Source organism: Panthera pardus, unplaced genomic scaffold (assembly GCF_024362965.1).
Source record: "Panthera pardus isolate Hobbes unplaced genomic scaffold, ASM2436296v1 HiC_scaffold_13, whole genome shotgun sequence".
In the NCBI taxonomy this organism is placed as follows: Eukaryota; Metazoa; Chordata; class Mammalia; order Carnivora; family Felidae; genus Panthera; species Panthera pardus.
Genome location: NW_026526688.1, coordinates 202596506 through 202612080, shown reverse-complemented (window position 1 = coordinate 202612080; position 15575 = coordinate 202596506). Strand labels below are relative to the sequence as shown.

The following is a 15575-nucleotide window of genomic DNA, read 5'->3' as shown; positions in this document are numbered from 1 at the left end:
ATGGCAGTTTTAATGAATTGGGTGTTTTAACGTGGTCCTGGATTCCATGCCTGTGGATCTATATTTTTAGAATAGCACTCCAGAAACTTTCTTCTGGTCTCTTACTCGCCATGTGCACGATCTAAGGAAGGTGGAGGTTGAAGGTGGGACGCCTGGTAAACGTCCACCATGGAACTGCATGCGAGCACGTCCGTGAGACACTGCCGAGCGCCCGCCTGGTGGCCGAGCACAGGTGCACCTTCCCTGGGGAAGTCGTGCAGGGCATCCCTCGGTCCCCGCGGCAGACGTAGACGTGAGCCAGACGTGAGCCGCGCCGTGAAAAGCCTGCCCTCTTGGAGTGACAGTTTTATTGGCTGGAGATGGAGGTGACAGACATCAGGAAGTAGATTAGTCATGCGTAAAACCAGATGACGGCAGGGACTGTAGGGAAAGCGGAGGAGAGGTGGGTGTGTCAGGGCGGGGCTGCGTTGCTAAGTTTGTATAAACTTGACCGGGTTAGAGCTTTTTAGGCTCATCATCAGTGAAGACCCTGAGGTGGGAGCCTGCCCAGTAGGTTCAAAGAACGTGGAGAGACCATACGGGTGGAACAGAGTGTTCGTGCGGAGCAGGGAAGGCAGCAAGGGTCTGGGGGTTGGGTGGGCCTCTCCGGCCAGCGTGGGGGGCTTGGGGAGGCCTGTAGAGGGTTTGGTACAAACGAGTGGCCTGGTGTCATTTGAGAGCTGAGGCAGCCTCAGGGCGGGTGTGAGGGCAGAGCAGGGGGACCCGCCTAAGGCACGGAGGTGGCGTGCCCCAGGAGGGCGAATGGCGTGGCGAGCAGTAGCCACCTGCTGGACACAGGGTACAAGCAGAAGCAGTAAGCTTTGCGGCTTCTGTGTCGATGTGAGGAGGGAGGCACGTCGGGGAGGTGAGGAGGAGAGGAGATCCTGGTCTGGGTGTGTGCAGTCGGCATACCCAGGAGGCACCGGGGGAGGCTGAGGTAGGCATTTGGGCGTCCGAGTCTGCAGCTGTCCAGACGGAACTGGCCAGGAGGTGAACGTCGGGAGGGGAAGAGATCACCATGGGACCCGTGCAGATGGGGAGGAGAAGGCCAAGCTCTGAGCTTAGGGGCCAGAGAGGTGAGGACGAGTCCGTGGAGGAGGTGGGGAAGGAAGCGTGGGCAGGGTGGGGGGGTGGCGTTGTTAAAACCAAGGAAGGAAGGCATTTTGTGGAGAAGAGAGGGGTCAGCTTTGGGCTGCTCATAGGCCCAGCAAATGAGCTGGGAGCTGACCCTGCATTTGGCAGGCTGGAAGCCACTGGGGAGCAGTTGGCGGGGGTGGAGGGCGCAGAAGCGTGGCTCAGGGGTGTAGGTGGAGAGGCACGGGGAAGAGGCTGAGAAGGAATAGATGTGGGGTGGCAGCCAGAGGCGGAAGGAGGGGTCAGGGCCTGGGCCTGGGCCTCACTGGGGGTGAAAGCGGAGGGGGAGTGCCCCTCACAGGGCACACCGGGGTCGCCTGGTGTGGGCCCGGCGCACTCCTCCCGAGGACCCAGAAGAGAAGGAGCTGGCGGCAGGTGCAGGCCTGGTGGAAGGAATGGGGGTTGCAGAAGCTCTCAGGATGGTCTCTTTACCTGGGGGGGGAGGGGGGGGGCATGTGAGAACAGCGCGTGTCTGCAGCCATGTTTACTGGGTCTGGACACGCTCTTCGTGATGAGCATTAGGAAGGCAGCGGTTGAACACGTTTTGGTAGAACCTTAGCTTGGAATATTTTGCATCCGTTAAAAATGTTAGATTTTAAAACCTGTTGCCTCGGGAGTTTTCCGTTACGATTTTAAGGGAAAAAAGCCGAGACATTTATAACATGATTTTTCAAAACCACTTAAAGATCTCTAGGTGTGTGTGGATACGTGATCGTAGGAACATGGGGAAAGTTAAAGAGAAGTACGTACAGTTGACCCCTGGACAGCACGGATTTGAGCTGCACAGGTCCACTTCCACGCGGATGTGTTTCTCTGAATACAGGACAATACTGTAGATGTGTTTCGTCTTCCTTGTGGTTTTCTTAATAACATTTTGTCTTATCTTACTGTATTGTGAGAATACCACATGTAATACGTGTATACAGCACGTGCCACTCAACTGTTTTTGTTATTGGCCAGCCTTCTGGTCAGCAGCAGGCTGTTAGTAGTTAAGTTTTGGGGGAGTCGGAAGTTAACACACGAATTTTCAACAGTGTTGGGGGTGGGTGCGTTTGACCCCTGTGTTGTTCAAAAGTTAACTGTACACCAGCTTGTTAAAGGTCGTTACAGCTGGCCAAGTAGGGATGAGGTGCAGGTAAAGCAAAGAAGGAAAGAGAGCTAAATGACGTGTGCACAGAGAGCCGCACTGGAGACTCGTCCCAGAACGCGGGCGGGGATTGTCCCAGAGTGGTGGTGCAGTTCCAGCCGGCTTTTCCATACTTTTAAATCTTTGAATGTTTACAGAAAATGTACGTTGTTTATGTAATAAAGACCTAAATGAAAAGGTTGCCCTTGTGAAAAAACTTCAGCAGCTGCAGTGTTCTAAAAGCTGTTTGCTTGCTTCACGTCTAACGTGAGGACGTATGTAAGTGCAGGGGTGGTAAGGGCATTTGACCTTGAGGTACCTAACTTGAAGTAGAAATGTTAACATTTTTGTTGGCTTACGGGAAAACTTTTGTGATGTTTGATTGCAACAGATGCACATTGATTCTCACGAAGCCCTTGGCGTGTTAAATACTTTATTTGAGATTCTGGCCCCTTCCTCCCTCCGTCCCGTGGACATGCTTTTACGGAGTATGTTCGTCACTCCAGACACAATGGTGAGTAGCCTGCGTCGTGACGGCGTCTTAGATTCATTCGTCACCGTGTGGCACGGTGGTTCGTCAGCTGCCTGCGGGCCCTGTGGGGCCGTGGCGGGGCTAAGAATTTGCATTTTAAACAGGTTCCCAGATGGTGTTGATGCTCTTATCTGGGACCGCACTTTTGAGCTAATGATAATTTGTTAGCTTTATTGATAGAATGGTAAACAGGGGTGATTTTCATTCATGAAACTGGCAATTAGGAAAAATGTAATTTTCTTTTTCCTTTATAACTTATTTTCTTTCTTTTAGGCACCTGTGAGCACTGTTCAGCTGTGGATATCAGGAATCCTAGCCATTTTGAGGGTTCTCATTTCCCAGTCAACTGAAGACATTGTTCTTTCTCGTATTCAGGAGCTCTCTTTCTCTCCATATTTAATCTCCTGTCCAATAATTAATAGGCTAAGAGAGGGGGACAGTACTTCGACACCAGAAGAACACAATGAAGGGAGACAAATGAAGAGCTTGCCGGAAGAAACGTTTTCAAGGTATGCTCTGTGTCTGTGCCTTTAACCAGCCCGCGGCCTACGGCCCATCCATGAGTCTTCGGTCACTCCTGGTCTCACTTCAGCGCTGCGAGTGGGGTAAAGAGGTCTGTGTGGGTGTGCTTGCTCTGGCCCTTGTGCCTCATCTGTGGCCCTGGGTCCATGTCTCTCCCGCGTCTCGGTCCCATCCCGTCTCGTGTCCTCGTTAAAGACCACACTGTGGCTCACCATGGCGGTGGGCACTGAGGGCCCGCCTGCCCCCTGTGCTGGCAGTGAGGGTGGGTGTGGCCTGAAGAGAATTTAAAAAGCTAAGAAGACCCACTAAAAGTCAGTCTCCTTTTTATTCTCGTGTGTGTTGGCCATTCTAAACACAGTCATAAAATCCTCCTTCCTGGCAGCGTGACCGTCCCACGTACTCCCCTTGTTGTACTTGTGGCATCGTGTCTACCCTCACAGATTATTTGGAACCTCCTTGAGGGCAGTGATCACGAGTCAGGGCCAGTAACGCATGTTATCTAGATAAGCATGTGTCCACTTTTTCTGGATTGCGGGTGCTCAGTAAGGTAGAGCTGGCAAGATGTCCAGTGAGCGTGGTTTGTGCTGACGTGCTCCTTCGAGGCAGGTCCTCGTAACATCCATTTAGCTGCCCCTTCACTGGTCGTCGGCGGAGATGCCGGTGCGTTTGTGGAGGTAAATCCAGTAAACCTGCTCGACACCCTCTTGGTTGCAAGTTCAACCAGGTGGCCTGTGGCTCCCTCTGCTACGTTTAAGCAGGTGGCTAAAATGGATGAAACGTTAAATTGCTACAGCAGGTTGCCGGCTTCTATTTCTGTGATACTTTCTGGTTTGCAAAGCTTTAAAGAAACACTGCATGTCATTTTATCCTAACAGTCCTGAAGTTGTATATGTGTACTGCCATCTCATAAATGAGGAAGGTGATGTGCAGAGAGGGAAGGTGACTTAATCCAAAGGGATGGTATTAAATGTTACACTTTGTTCACTTCACTTCTGTCTTTACTCCCCCCTGTGTCTACTGGATGTCACAGAAGTGCTCTGTAACAGTCACCTAATTCACCATCACATTTTCCCCTTTCTTTGCAGATTTCTACTACAACTAGTTGGCATTCTTTTGGAGGATATTGTTACAAAGCAGCTCAAAGTGGAAATGAGTGAACAGCAACATACTTTCTACTGCCAAGAACTGGGCACTCTGCTGATGTGTCTCATCCACATCTTCAAGTCTGGTAGGTGCCTCAGACCGACTTTCGCAGGGCATCTGTGCGGTCCCTGTCCTGCGCCGGACACTCTCGGGGGCAGGAACTTGGCTGCCCGGTACAAGTTCTGCCCTGCTCACTGTGCACTGGAAGGTGTTTGGTTGTTGAAAAAAACAAACCAGAGGGCTTCCTCCTCTTTTAAAAATTTGGAGGCCTGAGATCTTTTTGTACCTTTACATACGATTGTGAAGTAAAAAGGACAATGACCCCAAGAGAGAAGTCACAAGATGACAGCCATGCAGTTTGCAGAGGAAGCAGCCGATCCATAGTAGGACAGTCGGCATGCTCCAAGAGAAAATGGGTGTTTTCACGAAGAATGCCTTGATTTAGATTGAATGAGTGGGAAGCTGGAACACTCGAGTTACGGGGTACCGCCATCTCTTTCTTCTCTTAGCAGGAAAAACAAGAGGCAATTGTAATGTCTAGGAAACATAAGTAACATGACCAAGGACCTATAAAAAGAAATGTCATCCTTTTAGGTTTCTTGGCTTTGTTGGGAGCTATATTCACGTAATCAATCATAATATAAATGCTGTTTCAGTTTTCAGGTTTTTTTTTTTTTTAATATGAAATTTATTGTCAAATTGGTTTCCTCAGTTTTCAGTTTTATAGTCAATGTATGAGTAAAACATTGAAAACTTACTTAACTGTAGTTTCAGAACAGAATGAAAATGTTTTTATTTCTGAGAAAAATAAAAGGGAAACTAACTTAATTTGGGAGTGGAAGGACGAGGTGGAGGGATGGAAGGGTCACTAATCTCCTCTCACATTGTTGGGGTTATATAGTCATGTCTAAAGTTGGCCCAACTGTAGCAGGATTCTCACAGAGTCGTGACAGTGAGGCTTTTTTTTTCCTTCAGGAAGCAACTTTATTCCTGCTGGCACCGCTCAGTTGAGTTTGCACCCAAAGAATTGAGTCCCGAATGCCACGTGGCATAGTTTTTTATATATTTTTTACTTCTTTATCTCCCATATGTGGTAACACATAAACATGGGGTCTGATTAAGCGGTCTCATGTTACAAGGTCGTGAGGGATGTTGGTCACGTAGGCGTATAGTCAGGTTGCCTTGAGGTCTTTTTTCTTTCTTTAGGGAGGGGCCCTACCATATTCCCCCCTTTGGTGCTTGGATCCCTCTATTTTGGGTCAAAGAGCATCATCTTGGTTTGGAGGTTTATATTTTCATAACATCGTTAACACGAGTGGCCGTCTTTTTTTTTTTTTTGAATTATGGCCTCAATGAGACTGGAGGCAGACCGTACAACCAGGGGAGCTAAGCAGGGTAGGCTTAAGCAACCTCTCAGAATTAGGAGGATAATTTCTATGAGAGTTCTGAATCCCCTGAAAGTTGAAAACCATTCCCTAAATAACTCCCTGGGGTTTTAACCGTTCCAGGTCTGAGCAGGGACACGAGCAATCCTTTTTATTTGATTTGTGATTTCTTTTATGACTTTTTTCTCATTATCTACGTGTAGGCGGCAGTTGCTTAGGTTAAACGTTTTACAAACTTTTTTCTCAGAAGGAAGTAGGTAATCTAAGACCAAGCGATTTTGATAGCATGGCCCATTTTGGTTTCTTGTTCGGCAAGTAAGTTTAGAGCTCTGGCGGTTTTATTGGTTAACTGCTTGTAGTCCGATTGTGCGGTTTAGCGTGTAAATGGGAGCGTGGTAACCCCAGGACGCATCTTCTGCCCAGGTGGCAGGGCCATGATATCGGATTATAGGCTCAGGAGGCCATCATTTTTTTGGTTGTCAAGGTGTAAGGCACGCCGCTTCCTTTGTTTCCCTGTTGCCACGCACTTGGACTCCCTGATGTCTCCCTCTGGTAGGTGGGAGCAGGAAGAAAGATGGACGAAGAGTTTCCAGCACACATGACCCTGACCAGCCTGAGGGAAGTACTATGTAGGCTGTCCTTCCACGTATCTAGTGTAGTCCACCTGGACCCGCCATTTGATGGCTGCGTTGACATGGTCTCCGGCCTCTCAGAGATGAGGAAGTTAGATAAGGGGTGGGGATCTGGTTCAAGGTGATCTGGGGTCCCCCACCATTGAGTTTTTTGGGCAGTTGAATTATAAAATCTTTGGCCTAGGCATGTTAAGTTTTTTTGTTTTTTTTTTTAACATTTATTTATTTTTGAGACAGAGAGAGACAGAGCATGAACAGGGGAGGGGCAGAGAGAGAGGGAGACACAGAATCCGAAACAGGCTCCAGGCTCTGAGCTGTCAGCACAGAGCCCGACGCGGGGCTCGAACTCACGGACCGTGAGATCATGACCTGAGCCGAAGTCGGACGCTTAACCGACCGAGCCACCCAGGCGCCCCGAGGCATGTTAAGTTTTTAACAGAGATGACGATGAACTTTTTTCCCACTAGGCAAGACAGTTTTTTTCCAATAATTGAGCTTTTGAGAAGCCAAACCCCGGTAGTAGGACTGGGATATTTTGTTTTACTATAAGGTCTGTGGGGATCTGATTTTCTAGTCTCTTATCACCATTGTTTTCCTGTGTCGGTACCCTGTCCACAAAAGGACGGCGAGTGTTAACAGAAACCTCTCCCCACGTTTCCAGCCAGCTGGGGCTTCCGCAGCCACTTCGGCGGCAGCGAGTAGAACAAGAATCTCAGTACTAGTGAGAAACAAGGCGTGGCCGTGCCTCGAGGCAAGGAAACACGCAGAAAAGAAGGACAGTCTGTTGTTGCATCGGACCGTCGATTCCTCAGGCTTCCGCCGTGCGTAGATCAGTCAGCTCCTGGAGTGGCTGAAGCAGGGCCGCAGTCTCCCGGAGGCTCTGGAGTTGCCGACTGCTCCTTCCGTATGGTCGGCTTGCATAGCACTGATGGATCAGGAAGGCATTCCCAGTTTCGAGACGCTGGCTTCACTCTGCTGTAGTGAATCCAGGGGCCCACGTCAGCTACCTTTACTGCAGTAGGGGCGGACACAATGACAGTGAACGGGACCCTCTAGAGGGATTTTAGGGGTTGGCCCTTCCACTCCTTTATCCATATTGTATCTCCTGGCTTAAAGGGGTGAGCGTCTGCGGTCAGCTCACAGGTAATCGCTCCCCGACCCGATGGTGTAAAGTGGTTAGGGTAGAGCCAATGGTCCACATCTGTTGTCTTACGGTTAGATTGTCTATCTCATTTAGATGCCCCCTGATGCCCTTGATAATGGGGGAGGGTGCCCATACAGGATTTCATAAGGGGAGAACCCCATCTGCTCCTTCAGCCTCCCGCCTGCAGCTGCAGTCTGCCTCCCTGAAGGTCCCTTCTCTCTCCCTGCCTAACGTTAACCCTTTCCCTATTTATTTCTCCGCTGGAACAGGGCCTGTAACTGCTGTTAGAGAGCAGGGTCGGTGAGCACTCTGGCTTCTTCAAGCTGGTAAGGGACAGTGTAGGGGTACAGCAGTTAGAGTCTACCCAAGGGTCAGTTCAGTGGCCCACAGCATGGTCTTACAGGAAGGCTGGCAGGCATGAGGCGGCATAAACACTAGCAGACACAAAGAGGAAAACCCAGGGTAAAGATTATACTGACCAACAAGATGGCATCTTAAGATAACGTCTACAGTTTTCAAACCTGTCAAACAATCTAGGAGAGACCCTGACTTTGTAAACAACGTATGTCGGGGAATCTTTCATAACCTAGGTGATAGAGAAGCAGGAGCGCAGTAAAAGTAATCAATGGTGGCTGTATTTCCAAGAGTTTGGTCCTAATTTAATTTAAAAAAAAATTTTTTTTAAGCATCTAATGCTTGTGAGGACTTATTTAAAGTTTTGCTGAGTATAAGCAGACAGTCTGCTTTATTTTGAGGTATAAAACTTTTTCAAGAGCCAGGAGTTCTACCAAAGAAAGAGTCAAAGCAGCCATTTACCATTATTAATTTGCAAAAGTTTAGGCAAGCCAAACCTGGGTATTACTCTAGAAAACAGAACTTTTATTACTTTTTGTGTCTTTTTTGTCTTGCAGAAGAAGGTCTTTACTCATTAGTAAAAGTATCAATCCATACCAACAGATGTTGGAATTGCTTTGACCTTGGCATAGGAATGAAACCTAATTGTTAGTCTTTCCTGGATGGCCTCCAGTTCCTTGACTGCCTGGGAGAGCAAGTTTGTGGTTGAAAGGATTGTTTCTAAGCCACACTTCACAGGCTGATACCATTTGCAGAACTGTCCTTGACAGATTTTTTTCAGTAAACCTCCTTTGGGCCATTTGATAAGTTTTGTCCCTCCCTAAATGAAAGGCCTGATGCTGTGTTTTAATCATCTTTTAGCTCGGTGAGCTTGGTAATAGTGATTGCCCTGCTCTGTTTGTAACCATCCCAAGGGCCGGAGAGAGTGTCTAGGAGTCAGACCCCAGTTTTTTTGGAGGGGTGAGTAGGTGGGATTGAGTCTCCCTTACTCATTGATATAGCCGGCAAACTGTTTTCCTGAACCCTGGTATCTACAACCTACAATATCCAGTAATTTCCACAACTCACCTAATTGTTTATCTGTCCTGGAGTTGGTAGCACCATAGTCTCTAATTTAGTTATAATGTCTCTTTCTAGCAAGGGAGCAAGGCTCTCTGGCGTTATCAGGAAAGAATGAGAAAAAATCAAGTTTCCCCATATACCCCCCAGGGACTGAGAGAAAAATTTAGTTAGAAGTTTTCTGGAGAAGCCTCTAATTGTCCCGCTGTGTTTGGATGGTTGGCCTGGAGTGGAAAGGACGACAGAAAAGGTAGTCCTGGTGTCAAGAAGGAAATCAAACAGTTTTCTTTCTATATTTAGAGTTACCTGAGGCTCTGGGTTTCTGATGGACAGTTGGTTTTGGGGAGCCACCATGAAGATCCCCAGGCCCTGGTCAGTCCCTCCCAGGGACATTGGTTATCTGAGCCCTCACAGAGAGAGGTCCCCGAGGGCATTCAGATTTCCAGTGATTGTCTCCACATAAGGGGCGTGGCTTATGGGATTTTCATTTTGGTTGTCCCCTCGGAGGACATTCTCATTTTAGTGCTCCAAATGGCCATATAAATGGCACTTGGTACCAGGACCTCGGGATGTCCGGTCTGACATAGTACGTAAGGCCACAACTAAGGCCTCAGAGTTTTTTTTTTAAGCCTCCTTTTCTGTTTTTGTTTGTTTGTCTTGTTTTGTTTTTTATTCTTATTTTTCTCTTGATCTTGGTTGTAATATATCCGCTTGGCAGCTTGTAAGAGCTCCTCCAGGGTCCCTTCAAGGCCAACAGCCAATTTTTGCATTTTTTCTGAATATCTAGGGCTGATTGAGTGACAAATTTGTCCTTTAAAATCATCTCAGCCTTACAGGTGTCAGGGGAGATAGCCATATATTTAGTGAGAGCCTCCCTCAACCTCTCCAAGAAGGCCATCGGGCTCTCATTTTGTGTTTGCAAAATACTGGCTAATTTTAGCATAATTTAAGGGCTAAATCTTAGATTTCCTTAATTTTTTTTCAAAACATCCATCTCATTAAGGGTCTGATTTAACAAAAGCATTATATCTTTCTAGGTCAACTCAAAAACAAACGTAATATTTTGAAAAGTCTTTATATGCTTATCCGATCAGAAAATTTACCTGGATCTCCTTTTATCTGTCTTAAACCTTGTAATGTAAAGGTTTTTTCTTCTGGCATTCTAGCTCTTTGTAGGGGAAACATGGCTGTTACATTACGGGGAGGTCCTGGATAAGGTGGGTAGCAGGGAGCAGAATTGTATTTTTTTATATACGTATATAAAGAAATTGAGGATCCGAGGAGGAGGAGGAGGTTGAGGTGGGAGACTTCCCTCCCTCCTTGTCTAGGTCTGTGTTGGATACAGGTAAGGGGCCCTTAATTGTGTCCCCTCCTGATTGCTGGACTTTAGAAAGGGTTGCCAGTAAACTTTACGTTGCTTAGTAATGCCTTGGTTGGGGAATTACCCACCTATAGGAAAAAGGAAGAAAGTTGTCCCTCATCTCAATTTTCTACAGCTGGCCAGAGAAACCTCATCTCCTGGCCCCATGTTTTGGCTGGCTATGCGACTGGCAGCCAGAAGCCCTGTCGATCTTGCGAGGTGCCGGGAGTAGTCATTCTTAACCCATGCTTGACCCCAGGTCTGAGAGCTGGCTTGGTCTTTCCTGGTTTTTCCTTACCCCTCCGTTTCCCGCCTGCAGGACCTTGGGGGTATGGACTGTGACCAAGCAAGACTTTTCATGGTTCTCGTAGGATGCGCTAGTTTTATTTTGGCCCAGCGGTAACTTACATATTGATTATTGGCTGTTGAGGCAGGGGGTTAAAGGGCCACAGTCCAGGCCTATTTCCCTGCCTTTCTCAACAATACCCACATAAATAGGTTTCAGCTCTGTGGACATCCCTCTTTGGCATACAGTGGGCCGGGTGTAGTAAAATGGCTCCCATGTATCTTAGTGAAAGCCCTTCGTACATCCTCCCTCCCTCCTAGGGAGGTGGCAGAGGCACCCAATCCTCTGCTGAACAGGAAGAGCACAAATGTGGAGGATTTGGAGGCCGGCACCGAGGGTGCTGCCGTCACCTTCTCAGCTTCTGGATCAAAGGAGGAGGAATTTTAATCTTAACCCAGCGCACTTTTAAAATCCTTTTATTTTAACCTGAGTCCGTCTTGGCCACACGTAAAATTTCTTTTTAAAGATTTCCCTTCACAAACCTTCTACGACTTTTCTTTGTATTAGATTTTGTCCCTAGCCATTCCTCTCCAAATAACCAGTCTCATTTAGGACAAAATTGCTTTCTCTTACCTGTAACAAAAATTTTTTTTTTGATTTTTTATAACTTTTTTTATATCTCCTACTTTTTTTTTTTAATTTTTTAAAATATTTATTTATTTTTGAGACAGAGAAAGAGCATGAACGGGGGAGGGTCAGAGAGAGGGAGACGCAGAATCTGAAGCAGGCTCCAGGCTCTAAGCTTTCAGCACAGAGCCCGATGCGGGGCTCGAACTCACGGACTGTGAGATCATGACCTGAGCGGAAGTCAGATGCTTAACTGACTGAGCCACCCAGGCGCCCCTGTATCTCCTACTTTTTCACATACAGAGTTGGCTTTTCTTATTTTTATCAGTTTTAACTACATTTAGCAGATTTTTAACTCTTAGAAGCCTTAGTCTCCAGTGAAAACTAGTAATCGGTTGTGAACTCTTGTTATATCAGAATTTTTTAGATGGCAAACTTATGAATCCACTAAGCATAAAGGATGTTTTCCCACAGATCCAAATGTCCTTAGTTTCTCTGCAACAAGTCAGAAGCACAAACCTACATCTAGTCATTAGTGCTTTAGCCTCTTATCTCGTGAGATATGTAATTAATTTAATCTTAATTTATCATGGAAGCAAAACTTTAACGTTTTAGGTTACCAAAGACTTTGAAAGCTATCTTAACATTTACCCATGAAAACTTTGAGACAGACAAAATTAACCATCATTTTAAGTCACCTTTTTGCTGACAAATTGCAACAGAGATGGCAGATTATTTGACCTTTAGAAAACCTTACGAAGGAAAAAGTTTTGTGTATTTAATGCTGATAACTCTAAAGATATGTCTATTGTAAACCAACAAACTTAAATCCACTTAAATGCCAAATATGTTCCATCTGTGTCCATTTAAGAGTTAATCAATTTGTTCCCCACTGTCTGTTTTTGCCTGGGGCACCAGTGGGGAACTCTGGCTTCGGTGGTCTTCCGCTCCCGACCTCTGGCGTGGGAGGAGGGGCTGATGATGCTCAAGCAGCCAGTTCTGCAGGCCGACCCCCAGGTGCAGCGGTTGGGTGGCGGGGGGAGGCAGAAGAGAGGAGGTGCCAGCAGAAGGCAGAGAAAGAGAATTCCCAGTTTTAATTCTTGTCAGCTCAGACAGGGACAGACTCTAGGATTCTTCTGTTTTGTTCTCCCCCAGTGGGATTAGGCAGTGCATGTCCGTCCGGAGAAGACGGGGAATTTCCCCGAAGCGAAAGGAGTTTTGGCAGCTGCTTGGGAATATTCCTTACAGTCCCCGTTCTGAGGTAGAATAGCCAGAGACAGTTGGCTCTGATTGTCACAGTCATTGACCCAGGGAATGAACGAGAGACAAGTCCCCACACACAGTCACACGGCGACTCCAACCCGCTTCAGTCTCCCTGAGCTGGTTCCTGGGCCTCATGGGTTCCGTTGGTGCACGTGGGGTCCTCGCCCTGGTGCGCTGGGAGGGCTAGTCTGCTGTGGATCAAGCGGTCCGCTGGCTCCTGGCAAGGGCTCCTCTCCTGGCGCCCCAAGGTTCGCACCCCCGGTGGCAAAGGAGGTGGAAAAGCACCATCTCCGAATCCCAGACGAGCCCCCAAGTAATGTAGCCGGATTCTCACACAGAGAGTTGTGACACCGAGGCTTTTCTTTCCAGGAAGCAACTTTATTCCTGCCGGCACCGCTCAGTTAGGTTCGTATCCAAAGAACTGAGCCCCGAACACCGCATGATGTAGTTTTTTATATATATATATATTTTTTTTTACTTCTTTGTTTTCCATATATGGTCACACATAAACATGTAGTCTGATTAGCTGGTCTCATGTTACAAGGTCGTAAAGGATGTTGTCACGTACATGTCTAGTCAGGTTGTCTTGAGGTGTTTTCTCTTTGCTTAGGGAGGGGACCCTACCACACAACAAGGGGAGCCTGGGTGCCACAGTCATTTGAGCATCTGACTCTTGGTGTAGGTTCAGGTCATGATCTCACGGTTTGTGAGTTCGAGCCCTGCATTGGGCTTTGTGCTGGCAGCATGGAACCTGCTTGGGATTCTCTCTCTTCCTCTCTCTGCCCCTTCCCCACTCATTCTGTCTCTCTCTCTCTGTTTCTCAAAAATAAGTGAACATTTAAAAAAATTATACAGTTGACACAACAAAAAATAGAGGCCATGGAGGCAAGAGAACTAAAAACTTAATGACTTAAACTGACAGACAGCATGAGTGACCTACATCTCATCTCTCATAGGAGAGAGTCTGTAACCACTACTCAGCATGACTCCACTAATCGGCAGTTTCAGTTGCCGGGGCAGGACTCTTTCCTACAGTACGGCAAGAAAAGGAGTTACTGGCTTGAGTTCCTGCAAGTACAGGGGTCACTGTTGTCTTTAGGAACGAGCACCTCGGGCGTTCTAATTCTCTTGCCTCGTTGAGTTATTTCACGCTTCGACTCTGATTTCTGTGTTGCCTCTGTCATCTGGTGGGCTTCTTCCTCGTGGCCGGAAGGAGAGCCCCTGGCCGCCTGTGGTTTCAGCCCTGGCATGAGTCCTGTGAGTGTGCGTGAGCCCCCGGCGCTCTGGCCAACGTGGGCAGGTGACAGATAGGACGGTGTTCGTCGAGAGGGAGCGAGGATTACTTCCTAACGGGAAGGCCAGAGGCGCGGACAAACAGTCGTTGGTCTGCCACAAGCAATATAGCGTGTCGAGTGGAATATTGGAGGCAACCGTGAGAGCTAGAGACAGGAGACACAAGTAGTTGCCTGAAGAGGACGGGGCAGGGCGCTCGTACGGTCAGAGCCCCTCTCTGTTACTGGAGTTTTACGTCGCGCACGTGCTGCTTTAGTACAAGTTAAAACGCGTGTCAAGTACATACCTCACAGCAAGAGATGGCTGTCGTTCTCAGCCTTCCTTCGTTTGGCAGGGATGCGCCCAGTCCGCCCGGCCAGGCTGCGCTCTGGGTGCGTGGCGGTCAGCTAGGCCAGCGTGGCTGTCACAGGGCAGTGGGAAGGACGGTACACAGAGAAGCACAAGTCTGGCTGTTTCTGGGGAGGGACGCGGGTAGTGCGGCGGTAGGCGAAGCTGGGGTGAGGAGGGAGGATGGGGTCTCCGAGAGGCTCTGTTCGGCTAAGGCCCGAAGACCGCTGGGAGCGCAGGGGCGAGGGTCACAGCGGCACTGGGGAGGCAGGCGGGGGCCGGGGTCGCGGAGAAGGCGGCGTCTTCATGGCTGCTTCATTTAATTGCTGTTGCCCTCAGACAGAGGCACGGCCAGGATTCAATTATCCAGCGGACTCGAGTTTCAAACCCTCCTCGTTACTAACGTTGAAAGAATTTTTGTTTTGAAGATCTTTTGATTTATGCTTCACTGACGCACTGTAATAAGTTTAAAGTCAAGAAAATAATTATGCCCCATGAAGAATAGGTTATTTTGAGTATGTTGGTCATTTTGATATTTGGCCACCGATCGGTTTGGGTCTGATACCAGAAGGACAGCAGTTCATCTCCGAATGCTACTTTCTGACCCTCTTGGGGTAAGAGTGACCCGTCCTGTGTCCTGCACGTCACGTGGAGTTCTGTGCCATTCCGGGTGTATGCCAGCTCACCGCTCTCCCTTCCCGCTCTTCCTTTCCTCAGCAGTCCACCCCGGGGCCGTCCAGTAGAGCTTCCTGCATCGTGGGAACATTCCGTCTGCACTGATACAGTTGCCTCCAGCCATTTGTGGCTTTTGGGCACTTGAAATGTGGCTAGTGTGATTAAGGAGCTGTTTTTAATTTTATTTAAGTTTAATTGACTTAAGTTAGAACAGCCCCATGTGGCTAGTGGCCGCTGTATCAGGACAGGGTGTTGGTTTGGGGGGGGGGGGGGGCGCGCGGCATGTTCTACTGAAGAGCTTGGGACTCGGTGCCGGGCACGTGGACTTTCCCGCCTTGTCTTGGATGCTGTTCGTTGGTTCAGTATTTGCGAATAAGGTGTCTGTGTGTATATAAATTTCTGTCTCCATCTCTTTTACTTTGCGTTTCTTTTAAAGATACTGGGGGAACAGAATCACCGTATTTCATTGGTTCTGAGATGAAGTTTAAATACATAATCTTGCACTTTTATATAAATGAGGTGCACTTCACATAGAAAGTTGGTAATTTTTATTTATGTTTTGATTAAACAAAGGCAGTGAGTTCCACTCCACCACTAAAAATTGAGACCTTCAAATCTGTCCATTTCAGGTATTATTTCTCAAAATGGGAACTAGTCTGAATAATGGCCTTGAC

General features: G+C 47.9%; 1 protein-coding gene across 1 annotated transcript in view; it reads left to right on the top strand.

The window, feature by feature from the left end:
* Positions 1 to 15575, top strand: part of HTT (huntingtin) — a 147581-nt gene that overhangs the window by 84050 nt on the left and 47956 nt on the right. The window contains exons 38-40 of the mRNA XM_019453826.2: positions 2691 to 2813; positions 3105 to 3340; positions 4439 to 4581. Of these exons, the coding sequence (XP_019309371.2) occupies positions 2691 to 2813; positions 3105 to 3340; positions 4439 to 4581 (502 nt within the window). The remainder of the gene's footprint in view (positions 1 to 2690; positions 2814 to 3104; positions 3341 to 4438; positions 4582 to 15575) is intronic.